The 16,982-nt window shown below is 38.8% G+C and overlaps 2 protein-coding genes across 2 annotated transcripts in view; one reads left to right on the top strand and one right to left on the bottom strand.

Moving 5' to 3' along the window:
* The first annotated feature begins 213 nt into the window (after nt 1-213).
* LOC107563213 (zona pellucida sperm-binding protein 1-like) lies at nt 214-2,081 on the top strand. Its single transcript, XM_016248024.1, has 7 exons — nt 214-412; nt 502-599; nt 775-929; nt 1,029-1,206; nt 1,421-1,559; nt 1,632-1,706; nt 1,796-2,081. The coding sequence occupies exons 1-7, from the start codon at nt 308-310 to the stop codon at nt 1,802-1,804; spliced, it is 759 nt and encodes a 252-aa protein (XP_016103510.1). The 5' UTR covers nt 214-307; the 3' UTR covers nt 1,805-2,081.
* Nucleotides 2,082-4,396: 2,315 nt separating this feature from the next.
* Nucleotides 4,397-16,982, bottom strand: part of LOC107563205 (uncharacterized) — a 24,147-nt gene continuing 11,561 nt past the window's right edge. The window contains exons 10-18 of the mRNA XM_016248012.1: nt 14,583-14,680; nt 12,654-12,926; nt 12,263-12,550; nt 11,888-12,172; nt 10,095-10,229; nt 9,710-9,784; nt 9,575-9,615; nt 5,280-5,324; nt 4,397-5,196 (exon numbers count right to left, since the gene is read on the bottom strand). Coding sequence (XP_016103498.1) covers nt 5,089-5,196; nt 5,280-5,324; nt 9,575-9,615; nt 9,710-9,784; nt 10,095-10,229; nt 11,888-12,172; nt 12,263-12,550; nt 12,654-12,926; nt 14,583-14,680 — 1,348 coding nt within the window. The 3' untranslated portion in view covers nt 4,397-5,088. The remainder of the gene's footprint in view (nt 5,197-5,279; nt 5,325-9,574; nt 9,616-9,709; nt 9,785-10,094; nt 10,230-11,887; nt 12,173-12,262; nt 12,551-12,653; nt 12,927-14,582; nt 14,681-16,982) is intronic.

Raw genomic sequence — 16,982 nt, 5'->3', positions numbered from 1 at the left:
ATTGAGTGAAAATAAAATCAGTGATGAAAATTTTAAATGCTTGAGCCATGTTTCAATGAGAATGATTGTTTTAATTAAATGTTAAGTCTCCAAAAAGTGTTTAAATGAACATGTTAAATTGTATTACGTGCCTTTTTTTTTTTTTTTAAGAGCGCCTCTTAAGTGAAAATGATAATGCTGTTTTTAACGTCTGGTTTTCAAATTTAGTTTCATTTGGCTCAACCTTCTTGTCTTCCCAGAATGCACTGCTGATAAGAACTTTGTCTTCGCCGTTTATAATGATTTCACAAACATCCCTGTGAACCCCATGAGCCTGACGGTTGCTGGAAAGACTGGTTGCAAGCCTGTTATCTCCAACAAAGACTTCGCCATCTTCAAATTTTCTGTCTCTGAGTGTGGAACACGTTCTTATGCAAGTATTTTGCTGTAGAGAACTGTTTATACTGTACACTGATTCAGTCAGTTCACTGAAACAAGACGACGTTTGCTGTAATTCTACAGGTCATTGGCGAGACGATAATTTACCTGGCTGAGGTACAGACCATAATTAAAGTTCGCAACCTGAAGTACGGCATGATCTCCAGGGATAATCCAATCAGGTTTTTGAAAATGGTCTAGCCTGTCCTTTTGTTGTCTTCAATGCATGTTTCTGGTATTATAGTGTATTTTTATCAGTGCATATTGTTCTAAGTCTTCGTAATCTCACAGGCTGCCGTTGTATGCCTATATGAATCTTATTTTTCCTCCTTTTGTCTTTTATTTTGTCTTCCTTAGACTGATGGTTGAGTGCCGCTACCCGAGGGTTTCAGCTGCTCCCATGTTTGCAGGACCTGTGCTTGTGAGTGCAGGATACATGGTTATGAGTCCCAGTCTGCCTCCAGTCCTGGTGTCTGAAGGGCGGTTTGGAGTTCAGCTTTTAATTTCTATGGGTAAATTTCAGTAGCCATGTTAAACTGGAACATGCCATACTGTCATAGCCTTTACTATTTGAGATGCTTAATTTACCCCCAATTTTTTTTTTCTTGCAGATGAGACTTTCACTAAGTTTTATCCACAGTGTCATCAGCCCCTACACGTTCTTTTGGGGAAGTCTGTATATCTGGAGTTGCGTCTGAGGTCTCAAAAACCGGCAGCTACTCTTATAGTTCACTACTGTGTGGCCTATCCACGCTCCGCTCGGAGTGCCCTGGTTCTACTATTTGATGGGTAAGAGACCATGGCATCAGGGGTATTTGATTTGTGTGCATTTTTTTTATATTTTAAGTTCATTAACATTTGTTTCCATAATTACCTGTTGTACTTCAATACCTTTCGTTTCAGTTTATTCCAAAAATAATTTGATATGCATATATTTACAAGTTTTGCTTTTCTCAAATGTCTCTTATTCAGCATTGATTCTTGTTTAACACTTATTCTGCAGATGCCCTAATCCTCTCGACTCTGGCAGCACCTCCATCCTTTATATGAAACATCTTCCTCAGAATCGGCACCAGCGTCGCTTTGAGATTAAAGCCTTTCAGTTCATGGATTTGTCCACCAAAAAATACCTGAATGAGGAGGTAATTACACAAAAACAGAAGCATGATTTGGAAAGAGAAACCGGTGGTTCAAGTGTTTCTCCCTGCAAACAGATTTACTTCATGTGCTCTACTGAAGTGTGCTTGCCCTCTGGGACGCCTTGCACAGAGACCTGCTTCGATGGAAAGGTGTGTGTTCAGAATTAATTCACTCAAATGTTCATGACTTATTTCTATTGTCTGCCAGCTGATGTCATTTGGTGTCAATTTTCTTGTAGTTTCCCTGAATGAGGCGCAGGTGAACCACTGGCAATGAGAGTGTGTGAATCCTCTTGTGTTGGTGTTGTCTAACGTTGAATAAAATTAACTATCTTTGCACAATGTATATTTTGGCAAGCACCTAAGACTAAAGCATCTGACTAAAACCAGCAATGCAAATTTAGCAGGGATTTAAAATGCTGTAAACCAAACAAAGCTGTAAACCTTTTAGGGCGGTCATGCTGTCAGGGAAGAAAAATGTTTATCACTTTAAAACTATCAATTATTAGGGGGGAAAAAAACCCTTAAAGGGATGCTCAACCCCAAAATGAAAATTGTCATTAATCCCTTACATTAATATAAAACCGTATTTTGGAATGCATTTTTTCAGAGTTTTAAGTCAGCATGCAGCATTGCTTTTTTTATTTCTTGATTACTCGTGATCTTGACATAACTAATTGTTTGATACCCTCCCCTTTAGATTACATGTTGGGGGGAAAAAAAACTTTTATTCACTTCACATACTGAAACAATTTACAAGCTGGGAAATGCATGAGAGCTACAAACCAGTGTGTTTATAATTAAGACAATACTTCACAAATAATATGGTGTGAAACACCTGTTTACAATATCAAGCAGCAAAAGGAGCGGTTTTATATTTAAAAATAGGTGTAAGTGGATGACACTGACATGTTACCAGAAACAAAATAATTTGCAGGAAAAATAAGGTAGATATTATGAAACCATTATAATATCCTCTAACTTAAAATATTGCTATTGAACATTTTTCAATTATTTTTGTTACATACAAAACCGTTTATACATTTTTAGTTAATGAATCTTAAGTTCTTCTACCTTAATTCATGACATGATCTGCAGTGTCCCATGCTTGAGATCTGAATTGTGAAATTATGCTATTAATAATGAAGAAAAATAAAGCTCATTTGCAGTCAAGGCCAAATCTTCCATAAAACCACAACCACAGTCAAAATAACGTAACATTTATTCAAAACTTAAGCACAACACGCTTATTTTGACAAGTTCATACTTTGACCTCAGACAACATTGCTGTAGCTCAAACAATAAAGCGCTAGCAATGGGTCATGAGTTCGAGTCCCAGGAAATGTGTAACTTGAATGCAATGTAAGTCACTTTAGATAAAAGCATTTGTCAAATGCATTAATGTAACAAAATAACATGGCTATCAACGGAAATGTTTGACCTAATTTAAATAAACGTTTTTGTCCATAACAGTGGATGACTACAACTATCCTAATTTTCTTTGTTTGGCCATCGGGGGCAACTGGTGTTATTTCCAGATATTCTTCAATTTCCTTGAGCTTAATGATGGTAAAAGTTAGAAATCCCCCATATTCCATGTCCTTCCTCATCACGCATGAACATGTGCACAATTACACACTACACAGTCTGAAGGTAGCATGGCAACAAGTCATTACAATCTTTCACAGGGTTCGTACAGAAACTGCAAAATGAAATTCCAGGACTTTAAGCGCTACTTTTTTGGTTTTCAAGGACTAAAATCGGAGCTCTCACTTATCAAACCATATTATCTTTCAAATTCTAGCCTAATAAACTAATACAAAATAGTACAAATAAAGTGCGGCACAAAAGCATGCAATGACTGTGGCAACTTTAACATTTGAAAGGATATTATGGCAAAGTTATCGCTTCCCTTATTCAAACTGATTTTTTTTTTTTTCATGAATATATGATTGACCTGAAGAATGAAAGCTGTATCATACACTTGGGAAATAATGAGCAATATCACCACTTATCAGCACTAGGGTATGTGACAATACACTTGGCTCACGAGATATACAGATACTTGATTCACTAGAATGAGACTATTTTAATACTGTAAGATTTTTTAAATGACAAAATATTTGTCTTTTAATCTCACAAATCTAAACAATGCACTTGTATTTTGAAATATTTTAACTAATATAGGGCTGTAACTACTACAAGCCACGGTTAAGACAGCTGACTGATGTGACCCTCTCTCGCTCTGCGCGCGCGCACACAATGCGCAAAACTCTGCATTTGAACAGTCAATAGCAAATACTTAAACTAATAACAAAACAGTAGCTGATTCAGAAGCGCCAGATTGTCATAGCAAAGTCAGAATTACCTCCTCTCCTAGGTTCACGAAACGGTCATCCATAAAATGCATTGCTGTTCTGTTGTAAGTAATCTTAAAGATTCCTAAATGCATCTACTTTCGGAAGGCCAAATAAAGTGCTTTTGCTTTCACCTAGAAACGCACAGTGTCTCCCTAACATGGCTGCATCAACGCTAACCGCGGTTCCTGAAACCACGCCTTCTTTCTTTGCGTGCACATTTGGGTGGCATTATGCAAATATTTCCACATAGTGAGGTAGATATGTGGGGGTGTGTTAGAACGAGCCGTTTTAGGGGGGCGTGGCAGAGTCTTAACTTTGATAAAGAATATCTCTTTGGTTTTGAGACTTTAGTCTTTGCAACTTCAGGGATCTTATCTATGCACAATCAGCTTGTAACACTCCAAAGAGAAAGGAAAACTTGAAATCGCATCATATGACCCCTTTAATATTTGGCCACATGCAAACTCCGAACATGGGTTTGAACTTTATTTTGAAATCGCGATGTACAACAAATCGCATATTTAGAAATATGTTGATGTAGTCTCCTGTTTTGGCATGGGTTTATAAATGATTAACGTTACAAATCTAGTGAGATAACATGCACTGTTTTCCCAGATGAACGTTAAGCAACCCAAACTCACAGTATAATATGCAGAGGAAGAGTTTGTGTCCCGAGCAGCTGAGATGGAGATGAGCTCCACGCTTGTAAACGATAACAGTGCAACACAAAACGCGTCAGACTTTATATGCGTTCCCAAATAAAACCCAAACGAACAGCACATGCAATAAAAGACCGAACAATATAATACAAGCACTATCAAAAGTTTTACCGCAAACACAACTTTATACTAATATCGCGAGACCGCTTTTCACCTCAAGGAGTAATATCGCGAGATCTCGTGTGCTGCTAAAAGCCCGGCGAAATGGCTTTGTATTTATATCAGATGCGCTGCATCGTTAATTTTGCATAAAAATATTGTTTTATCGAGGAAAAAAGTAACACTATTTTTTATATATACTGCCCTTTTATAAATTCAAGTATTTTTCAAGTACCTTCTCAAAAATGTCTGTTTTCCAGGACTTAAATTTCAAAAAGTCAAATTCAAGCACTTTAAGCATCTTGTACGAACCCTGCTCTGTTTAAGTTACCCATGTCTGACTCTGACCAGATCTTACACACTTGAAGAATTCAGGAAAGCAAAGCACATGGTAGATATGATGAAAGTAAGAAAAAAATCAGAAAGGCCGTCTCCATCTTCAGTCACTACTTTTCCTGCTTCCTGTGGCACAAAAAGAAACCGTAATCAATATTGCAGTAAAACATGACCATAAGATTAATTTCTTTCGCACAATTCTGGAATACATAAGCTATTTTACAGTTCGACGATGGCTTCCATTCCACTGCTTCCTTTAATAGGGCAAACAAATTAGAAAAATAGAAGAATATTTTAGTAAACTTCACATATATAACTACTATTTGCTTATAATTGGGGATGCACCAATGTATCTGTCAATAATCGGTAAGCCCCACCCCCCTTAGTTACTGTTGCTCACTCGGACAAACAAACAGAGTTGCTCACTGTCTTACAATGACAGCTGTCAGTGAAAACCTTCTTCCGAGGTGTTTCTGATCAATTTGGGACACAGATGGACCTTCAAGTGGGACTTAAATATGCCATGGAGGAATATATAAAAGATATTAAAATAAATATGTAAAAATACAGATCACAATGCAAATGGGAGAATTGTTACGGTCGTCACGATCGCAATAACAACATCCCGGATCAACGCTGTTCATATCCTGCAGAGTAAGATTAAGGTAATTTACATTTAACCCGATTAATATGGAGAGGCACTCTAATATAGACCTTCGTTTGTGTTTTTGACTTTAACTGCACGGTACATGACTTGAGAACAGTTCGCCATTTAGGTTTGTACGTTAGCATGGACTCACTAAATTTAACGCTAACGTTAGCTAGTTTTAGCCAGAGATACCTTGCTGAAGCACAAGATGACATTAATGTTCTGCTTGAGCAGATGAAAAGTGTAACTTAATGAGAGTATAACAACCAGAAAATGAACGTTTTCATCTTCATGGTGATTGGGGTTGAATGCTTAGGGACATTTTGCTCGGTTTTGGGTGGATTTAGGAAATGGAATAAAATTAATTACATTGCCTATCGTCTCAGGATAACTGGAATTAGTGTTACAAGTACCCTAGGCACATAGTTTTTTCCTTCTTTGAAGCATAAACCCCATAAAAACGATGCAAGCTTCTGATCCTCCAATGTTTCTCTATGGCTCTGAAACCTACAGATGTCCGAGTTCTGCTCCCCTGCAACTGATACTTGACTACCATTGGCTCATCTGCTTTCAAGGGGAGGGGCTTACTGATAAGGTCAATTATCTGCACCATCAGCCATCTGCTGATTGTTTAAAAACAGCCATGATCTGGTTATATCCTGTCAATCAAAAGGGGGCAGAAAAACATGTCAAACTACAACTTCTGTGTGAAGAAAATGTCTCGTTCAATTTAGGGCTGTTGGAAGTTAACACAATAACGCATTAACGGCGTCTCAGTTGGGGATGCTTGACTGATTGCACAGACACTATTGGAAGAGAGCTGGAACTGGATGATTACATCACTGAATCATCAATGAACTGACTTTAGTTGGAAAAATTAAAAACTCTGCTATTGTCCATGCATTATTGGCAAACTATTTTCCTGTTTGACACTGTAAAGCCTCGTACACACCGGGACGATTATCGCGCGTGCTTATCGCCGACGTTTTTCAACGTGTCTTTTGTGTTCATACCCAAGCGATTTTCGCTGGCTATGAGTCGAGTGAACGTGCAATCATACACTTGGACATTAGATGGCGCTTAATAAAAAACAGAAATACCCCTTGTGGTGAAATGTGAATAGGTTATTGTGATAGGCTGTTCTGTGTCGGGGTCCAGGGTTGCTAGGCAACGGGGGCGGGCCCAGTGTGTGCAGCCTGCCGATGATGACAGAGCTAGAATGTTCTCTGAGTGTGCTTAGGGATGATAAATTACCTGGGCAAATTCCTCCCGGGTCTCTCGTCAGTTCTTCATCCAATGACTGAACTTCTTAAGAGTGACACTGAATGGTCCTGGGGTGTGGCACAGATACAGGCATTTAACAGGGTCAAGAGCATGTTGACCACAGCACCAGTGCTAGCGTTCTATGATGTAAACAGGACCACATTAGTCAGTGCGGACGCAAGCAGTTATGGCCTAGGGGCTGCCCTGTTTCAGCAGCAGGAAAATGGACTACGTCCTATTGCTTTCTGTTCAAGGACTGAGACCGAACGCCGCTACTCGCAAATCGAGAAGGAATGCCTAGCTGGTGTGTGGGCATGTGAGTGGTTCTCACGGTACTTACAAGGTATGGACAAATTTGAACTCCAGACTGACCACAAGCCGCTTGTGGCCTTAATAAACACATATGATGTTGACAAAGCTCTCTTAAGATGCCAACGGCTACTGATGCACTTAATGAGATTTAATGTCAAAGCTGTCCATGTACCAGGTAAACAGCTTGTGGTGGCAGACACTCTTTCCAGAAATCCGCTGACTCATCTGGGTGAGTCTGACACAGAGAGTGATGTGACCGTGTTTGTACAGGCAGTATTGTCCACTAAGCCTGTGAGTGGAGACAGGTTAAATGCCATAAGGGAAGCCACACAACAAGATTCAGATCTCCAGTCAGTTTGCAAGTTCATCCGCCAAGGATGGCCCAGTCAGACGTCTCAGTTGACAAACACACTGCACGGGTTTCATGCAGCTACAGCTCACCTTTCTGAAATAGATGGACTTTTGCTGTATGAGGACAGAGTTGTGATTCGATAAGCTGTTCTGTGTCGGGGTCCAGGGTTGCTAGGCAACGGGGGCGGGCCCAGTGTGTGCAGCCTGCCGATGATGACAGAGCTAGAATGTTCTCTGAGTGTGCATGTTAAGACTGAGTTCATCGAGTGGTCTGCTCCGTGTATCATGACACCCCTAAATACACATCGAATCCTCTTTGATCTGCAATTCCTCTCCATAACAACTCCCTCTTACTGAGATTTTTGTAGTCACTCATTGCATTCTGTTTTTATTCACAATTTGTACAGTGTCCCAACTTTTTTGGAATCGGGTTTGTACTTACTTCCTCTTCGTCGTTAGGTATCAATGTGTGCTTGGCAAGGCCGTTTTGTGCTTGAGTGCCACCAAGTCGTGCTTTACTGTAACTTCAGCAGCTCCAGGCACGTGAACAAAAGTGCCAATCTCATTGGTCGGCCAGTTTTTAACGCGGCGCGTCAAACCACAAAAACGAGCCTGAGGCATTTTTTAAAAACTTACGCTTTTACGCCTCGCATTTTGCACACTCACATTGGCGCCCTTTGTTTAGTCACGAGGTGTTAAACGTCGGCGATAATCGCACGTGATATTCGTCCCGGTGTGAACAAGCCTTAAAGCTGCTTTGACACAATCAGCATTGTATAAAGCACTATATAAAATAAAGGTGAGTTGACTTGAAGGATTAATTCCAGAATAAAAATTTCCTGATCATTTACTCACCCCATGTCATCCAAGATGTTCATGTCTTTCTTTCTTCAGTCAAAAAGAAATTAAAGTTTTTGAGGAAAACATTTCAGGATTTTTCTCCATATATTGGACTTAAATGGGAACCAAGTTGTTGAAGGTCCAAATTGCCGTTTCAGTGCAGCTTCGAAGGGCTCTACACGATCCCAGCCAAGGAATAAGAGTCTTATCTAGCAAAACAATCGGTCATTTTCTTTAAAAAAAACAAATATATTGTTAAACCACAAATGTTCGTCTTGCACTAGCTCTAGTTCACACATGACGTAATCACATTGGAAAGGTCACGCACGGTTAGCTCTTCGTCTGTGTGCTTCGGTTCAGAAAGGAAGGGTAGGGCAAAAAACTCAATCTCATTTTCTCATCCAACTTCAAAATCGTCCGACATCGTTGTTTTACCTTTTTTGTAAAGAGCGTTTGACTTTCTTTCGCGTGTTTGCTTTGTAAACACTGGGTCGGTGCTTCCGCCTACGTCAAGCGTGACCTTTCCAACATGACTACGTAATGCATGAAGTCGATAACCATTTGTGGTTAAAAAGTATATACATTTTTTTTTCTTAAGAAAATGACAGATCGTTTTCCTAGATACAACCCTTATTCCTCAGCTGGGATCGTGTAGAGACCTTCGAAGCTGCATTGAAACTGTAATTTGGACCTTCAACAACTTGGTTCCCATTTAAGTCCATTATATGGAGAAAAATCCTGGAATGTTTTCCTTAAAAACCTTTAATTTCTTTTCGACTGAAGAAAGAAAGACATGAACATCTTGGATTACATGGGGGTGAGTAAATTATCAGGAAATTTTTATTCTGGAAGTGAACTATTCTTTTAGAGTCATAGCAGCAGGTTCGGTTTGACCCTATGAATCACCCATAGCAACCCATACCAACAAAAATAGTTACATTCTGAACATTTTAATATATTAATAATGTAATACTTATGTGCACTTATTACATTTTGTTTTGTTATGTAATCACTACACATCCCTCATGGCATATTATTTCAAAAACACCAGCAGATTTTTCTGCTGTACCTGCACTGTTAACAGCTTACCTCCATTGGCTGCTGTTTGTGCATGTCCATAGCATTCACACCCACACAAGCACTAGTGATAAAATTGTTGTATACATGAACACCTCAGAACACTTATCTAAAGGGAAATACAGATTCATTTCACTTTCAGTTTACCTGGGAGAAGATTTTGAGTTACTCCATTAGCATGATTCCTTTGTGCTGCTCCATTGGTATTACTCCATGGGATAACTAGAGATTATTACAAATAAAGATCATAAATACCATTACAGTCTACATGCACTGCTGTCAGGGACAGATAGTTGTTAAGGAGAGTTTAGTTGCTTGCAGCTTAACCCCATTAATAGATATTTCATCTGACTATTACAAGAGTTTGGTCATTCTTACCACCCAGGCCTAAGTGAAACAATAGTTGGTGGTTTATTTATTAATTTTTTTACAAAAAAACAGCCTTGTCAATCCTCATAGTTGAAGCACCTTTATTAAATAAAAATATTAAAAAGAGTGTGCCCAGAATCAGTGATCCTGTTGTAATACTCACCGAGTCTTTTAGTCTTATAATGGTAAAAACGGAGTGCTGCAACAAGAACTATTATAGCTATTATAACTATAGTTCCAATCACAGGTCCAGTCGGAATAGAGGTAGAGCCTTTGTTGCAGTCTGTGCATATCCCATCTGCAAAAAAAACCTCATCAGTGTCTCATAATTATTCACGAGACTGCGCATGCTTATCCTATTGGAATCATATTCAATGACAGAAGATGAGTGTGTTTTCACTTTTGAAGTGTTTCTTCATGGCATAATTTCTCTTTCCCGGAGTCTCCTACACAAGTGCTATCCGTCTATACCGTGGCTATAACAGGTCTTTAGAGCACCTTGATGATTTGTGCATTAAATTATAGCTATCACAGGATACATATTTATCTGTCTAATGTCCAGGGAACTTACAAACTATGTATTATATATTTAATGATTTTGTAGCATGCGATGTTACAAATACAGATTCAGCATGCATTTGTGGGACACGTTGATGCTTTTAACTCATTTCACAGAATGTTTCAAAATTGAGTTGAGAATTATCCCTTGCTCCCCTGCTTCCCCTCCATTTCACAAAATGTTTCAAAATTGAGTTGAGAATTATCCCTTGCTAAAATAGGGGGTGTCATTAATATGCTTACCCTTTAACAAGACAAAGTCCTCAGTGCTTTTAATCAAATGTAAATTCTATTTAAAAAAACAACAACCAATAACAATTCTATTTTGTTTTCATTAATAACTAGTAGTGTTTTAAGCTTTTTTACTTTAATTCCAAAATAATAAGAATGCGGTTACAAATTTCAGATTTCAATTATTGGTAGTATTACTGTTGTTGTTGTTTTTTGACGCCATAATAGTCAACTTATTTGCAGTTCATCAGTCATCAAAGCTCAGTAAACACTGCAGGTGTCGTGATCGTCAGACATGGAGATGTACCTACAGTATAATATTATCACGCTAACTGCTCACTAAGAAACTTACACGTTTTCAAGCCATTACAAGTTTGCTGTGACATAAAGTGATGATATGGTGGATGAGTGGGTGCTTTATACTACTTACTTTTAAATTAGACTTCCTATTAACAATTTTTTTATTCAGATCAATATGTGGATGTATAACTAGCACTAAAACGAGAGGCAGGATTTATTGTGTGAATAATGAAATAGGCCAATCAAGGCATGACTTTTCCAACATCACTTTTCCCCATTCATTCACAATTACCCTCCACCAAACTCATGACAAGCTTTGGGATCTATTAAAACTCAATAAAGAGTCAATTCAATAGAGATGCTGTAGCTTTAATCTCTAACTTTAATTGCTGGTGTCGCTGTTGGAAAACTTTATACACTTTTTAATATATTTCAGAATATTTGTGGTGTTTTATTTTTCTATTGTGGATTATTTTCTCATTCGATTTTTAAGGAGGCACTGCCACCCCTGCTTCCGCTGTAGAGAAACCCCTGCTTTAATGATTGAATTTCAGGAGTGCACCTGCCCATTTTGTCCTGCTAAATAATGATAAACAAACTTTGCTTGCTGTTCTTGAAGGAGGCTCGAACCCGAGGCTTGGCTCGAGCTCCGAGTAAGATTCCCCCCCTATGATTGTACCGTGTGAAAGAAAAAGAAGGAAATAGACGAGGAAACGGGGAGGTGGAGGGATGCCGGAAGAATAGTCGCTGGGACGGTGCACTGACTGCTGCTTATATATGCTCATAGCGATGATTGACAAGACTGAATGATTAGTCTCCTCCCGAACATATGTTTGGAACTTCATTAAATGCTTTCACTTTGCCTACCCCATGTGATGATAATTGGTCCTTTGAGGGTTTTGTGAAACACAAAACAATCATATTCTGCTTTTTCATCCTCCTTGATAACCACACTCTTCCTCAGCTGGAAGGTTTCATTTTGGTTTGGTCTGACTCCTGAGGATTCAATCTCATCTTCAGGCAGGGGTGTGCGATATTTCCTTATGGTCAACATCACGTCTTTGGGGTAGAAGCCAGTGGCCAGACAGGTGAGTTTCAGCTTGCTTTTGTCCTTAGTAGACCTTTTTGCAAACACATGAACTTCTGGAGGAGCTGAAAACACAGAAAACAGTTTATCAGTGAGTTATATCTCTATGACAGCTGCAGATCATCAACAAATACAAATACTGTACATGTACTCACAGCCCTTTCTGAGCTCCTCATCTCCATAGTCTCTAAATTTATTAAGCCAGTCCACACACTCTTTCTCCAGGTAGCCCTTGGTGTACTGGTTTAGGATGGGCACATTATCCCATTTCTTCTTGGTTGGAACAGCTGCATCAACAGGAGCGACCCACTGAGACTCCTTATCATCAAAAGATAGGAAGTTCTCTCCATCGTAGCTGTACTCATCAATGCCTTTGGAAAACTTCACTTCACTTCCCTGTTTCTGAATTTCACAACCATGTCTCCACTGAAGAACATGAACATCTGAAATAGACACAAATTAAAATGTGAGTCAGATGATAATAAAATAATTAAAAATGTACATAAAAATATGTATTTGCAGGTTAAATGTATCAATGATCCTCACCTGTCTCATTGTGTCTCATACGTTTCATCAGAATGTCGACGTTCACATTAAACCACTGCTCTTTGCTCTTTCTTGACTGGGTGCCTTTTTCCCAGTAATCCTCCTGCATTTTCTCTTTCATCCACTGCTGTTTGGGAATCTTTCTCTGTCCATCACTATTGTAATAGTCAATCTGTCTGTCATCCAGCAGACCCATAGCAGTGAACTGATAGATGCCCGGCTGATTGACAGGTTTGGACAAGGCCGTGTAAATGTAATACAGGGAGTGTTTCTCTGCAGTAAAGAGGAATATAATATGCATTATATCAACTATTGAAGCAAATGTGATAAAAGGGGTTGCTACATTTCTGAAGGAAATGGCAACATGAGGTGGGTGAGGCGCACTCAGGACAGTCTCAAAACATTTCAGTTACAGAAAGAACTGAAAAGAGTAAATGTTTTATAAATCCAGAACTATGATTCAATGACAGAATAAGCCAGTCAAACAAGACCTATCTTACTGGATACAGTGAAATTAATATTTTTTTCAGTTTTAAAATTTTGTTATAATCTCTGTTTATCCAGAAGGATCACATTCTTTTGATAAATTAACACGAGGCCAGTGGCAGAGCCAGGATGTTTTTTAGGGGTGGCCAGGGAGGGGCCAGCAACCAGTCTGGGGTGGCACAGAAATCTCCATTATTTCAATATAAAAATGTGATTGACTATAAAGTATTGGACTGTTTTAGTGCCTAAAACACAACTGAATACAATTAATTTCTACTAAATTGAAATGGAGATATTTGTGAATTAGATCAAGTAATGCTGAGTGAATATGACCATTTGTGTATTATTCCCCACTTCCAGGTATTTTAATAAAGGGACTCACTATAGCTTTATTGCTCAGTCAGCTTGGTTCTAGTTCTCAAAACCCCCAAAAGCTTGCTCTCCATCATTGCATCCTCATTGATGATACATGCAGATAGTGATAACAATTGGTTAGTAAAAAAAATAAAATAATTTTTAAAAAAAGGCCGGAAGTCACCAGCACATAAACGCCAGAATGTAAAATGAGTTATTTTATGCATTTAAATGGTTTGTAAAAAAAATTAATAAAAAATAGCGCATGTTTTCTAGTATAAGTGCACTGTGGTCAAATTTATTTGTGCATTTAATTACAAAGAAAAAAAAACAGCTTGCGCCTCATATGTGATTTAGAATTGCACAATATTTTAGTACATGCATTTGAGAGACGTTCTTTAATGTGATGCTATACATGAATGCACGAATCGCCTTTTTGGTAATTTTATGGCTTAACTGACGACAAAAATACATTGTATGTTCAAAGTTTCTTGTTAGCTTTATTTATGATGAAGCGATATAGAGCGTGCGCCATATATTCGCCATATGGCTTTCCATAGAATTATGACCCATATGGCTTTCCATACATATGGCTTTCCATAGGAAAAAGTGAAGTACGCGTCTGAAAAGTCTCCCGTTTTATGTGGTTTAATAAATGCGTTTCTTGTCAAGGAAAAAAAAGGAACATAAACAGCAGTTTTGAGTGGGGTGGCCAAGCTTAGGCTCCTGCACGAGGCTGGCTGCTAAAACATAATCCTGAACCTGTACAAACATGTCTAATCCTGGGATCGATTTTATGATCAGTAATAAAGATGCTGGTAAATAGGCCGCTGCCATGTGGATCAACGTTTAGGACATCAAGTTCGTGGATAGTTGCTTTTAAGTTGACAAAACTCTTATATCATTATTTACATCAGTATATAGATATAGATATAGATATATATATATAGACACTTTGAAATGTACGATGTTAGCATACATTCGTAATAAAATGTATAACATATCTGTGGTAACAAAGCCGTTGTAGACCAGGAAGTGTTACTTTCACTTTCTTTCTCTGACAAAACGAGGCAAAATGTGATCATTTACCTGTCTGAAGTAAGGGCGAAGTCCCACCGAGAAGAAAAACACAAAGCAGAGCAAAAATCTTGGTCGCGTCAGACGTGCCCATGATTGGAAAGCTTTTACTTGAGTATCAATTAAATACTGATATTCACTGATGTCTGACCGCAGCTTCGCAACAACTGAACAGGCCTTTATCAAACTTCCGCGTTTGAAAAGCGGAAGATTCAAATAGTAGCGTTGCGTAGAAGAACTTCCGCTGCTGCCTCTATTAGTATTAATGGCTGTGCCCATATTGCACGGCATTGTCGTGGATCATTTATGTAGAATTCAGCACATATACGTCTTCTAAAGACACCAATCTCAGTTTACAACAATTCATGAAGTATTATGAAACGACGGAATATGTTGTCACGATATCCCGATGCGTATTTCGTGACTTAAACAGGAGCACGCGAGCCATAGCCTACTACTGAGCGGGGTTAAGTTAGTTTTGTTTTCGATATTCGTGACACATTCAGCGATAAACGGCAATAACTCCAAAACGACTTGCCCTAAAAAAATCGAAGCAATTTGACCGCCAAAAGGGCAAAGCTGATCATGTTTCACAGCCTTCTTTTTCATAATGTTCGCTCGATGTAATAAGCACTTTCCTCGCAGAAGCCGTGGCAATGTGCATTAAGCCGGGAGAGCTCGCTCTTCGCGCAGCTTTCGGTAAGGGACCGTGGGGAAAGTGCAAATTTTCTTCGTTTTTTGCTATGCCTCAGTGGGCGGTGTTTTTGTAATAGCTTTTTTAGTTAAAGGGCCTGTAGACATGAGACCAGTGTCACTCAAAAGAGGGGGACAATGGACATCTTTCACAATCCTCAAATGTTAGCCCTACTGGTATAAACGGGAATTGCATGTCCAAAATTAGTCTTCTTTTTGTAATAACTTTCGTCAGCAGGAAGATAGAGACATGAGACTAGTGTCAATCAATAGAGGGGGACAGTGGACATTTCACAACCTTTCATTTTCCCCCTACTGGTAGAAAAGGGAATTGCATGTCCAAAATTAACAAGACAGAGGCACGAGACCATTGTCAATCAATAGAGGAGGACAGTGGACATCTTTCACAACCTTCCGTTTTACCCCTACTGGTAGAAAAGGGAATTGCATGTCCAAAATTAACTTTCTTTTTGTAATAACTTTTTACATCAGGGAGACAGAGGCACGAGACTAGTGTCAATCAATAGAGGGGGACAGTGGACATCTTCCACAACCTTCCGTTTTACCCCTACTGGTAGAAAAGGGAATTGCATGTCCAAAATTAACATTCTTTTTGTAATAACTTTTTACAGCAGGGAGACAGAGGCACGAGACCATTGTCAATCAATAGAGGAGGACAGTGGACATCTTTCACAACCTTCCGTTTTACCCCTGCTGGTATAAAAAGGAATTGCATGTCCAAAATTAACATTCTTTTTGTAATAACTTTTTACAGCAGGGAGACAGAGGCACGAGACCATTGTCAATCAATAGAGGAGGACAGTGGACATCTTTCACAACCTTCCGTTTTACCCCTACTGGTAGAAAAGGGTATTGCATGTCCAAAATTAATCTTCTTTTTGTAATAACTTTTTACAGCAGGGAGACAGAGGCACGAGACCATTGTCAATCAATAGAGGAGGACAGTGGACATCTTTCACAACCTTCCGTTTTACCCCTACTGGTAGAAAAGGGTATTGCATGTCCAAAATTAATCTTCTTTTTGTAATAACTTTTTACATCAGGGAGACATAGGCACGAGACTAGTGTCAATCAATAGAGAGGGGACAGTGGACATCTTCCACAACCTTCCGTTTTACCCCTACTGGTAGAAAAGGGAATTGCATGTCCAAAATTAATCTTCTTTTTGTAATAACTTTCGTCAGCAGGAAGATAGAGACATGAGACCAGTGTCAATCAATAGAAGGGGACAATGGACATCTTTCACAACCATCAATTTTACCCCTACTGGTAGAAAATGGAATTGCATGTCCTAAATTAACCTTCTTTTTGTAATAACTTTCGTCAGCAGGAAGATAGAGACATGAGACCAGTGTCAATCAATAGAAGGGGACAATGGACATCTTTCACAACCATCAATTTTACCCCTACTGGTAGAAAATGGAATTGCATGTCCTAAATTAACCTTCTTTTTGTAATAACTTTCGTCAGCAGGAAGATAGAGACATGAGACCAGTGTCAATCAATAGAGTGGGACAGTGGACATCTTTCACAACCTTCCATTTTACCCCTACTAGTAGAAAAGGGAATTGCATGTCCAAATTTAGCCTTCTTTTTGTAATAACTTTCGTAAACAATTAGATAGAGACATGAGACCAATGTCATTCAATAGAGGGGGACAGTGGACATTTTTCACAACCTTCCATTTTACACCTACTG

Source organism: Sinocyclocheilus grahami, unplaced genomic scaffold (assembly GCF_001515645.1).
Source record: "Sinocyclocheilus grahami isolate Dianchi unplaced genomic scaffold, SAMN03320097.WGS_v1.1 scaffold862.1, whole genome shotgun sequence".
Lineage (NCBI taxonomy): Eukaryota > Metazoa > Chordata > Actinopteri > Cypriniformes > Cyprinidae > Sinocyclocheilus > Sinocyclocheilus grahami.
The sequence above is the reverse complement of the archived record's forward strand: the minus strand, read 5'-3'. Positions and strand labels throughout refer to the sequence as shown.

Coding starts and splice junctions, on each gene's coding strand:
- LOC107563213 (XM_016248024.1), top strand. CDS start 308: ATGAGCCTGACGGTTGCTGGAAAGACTGGTTGCAAGCCTGTTATCTCC. Junction 413..501: donor AGTGTGGAACACGTTCTTAT/GCAAGTATTTTG, acceptor GTAATTCTACAG/GTCATTGGCGAGACGATAAT. Junction 1,207..1,420: donor CTGGTTCTACTATTTGATGG/GTAAGAGACCAT, acceptor CTTATTCTGCAG/ATGCCCTAATCCTCTCGACT.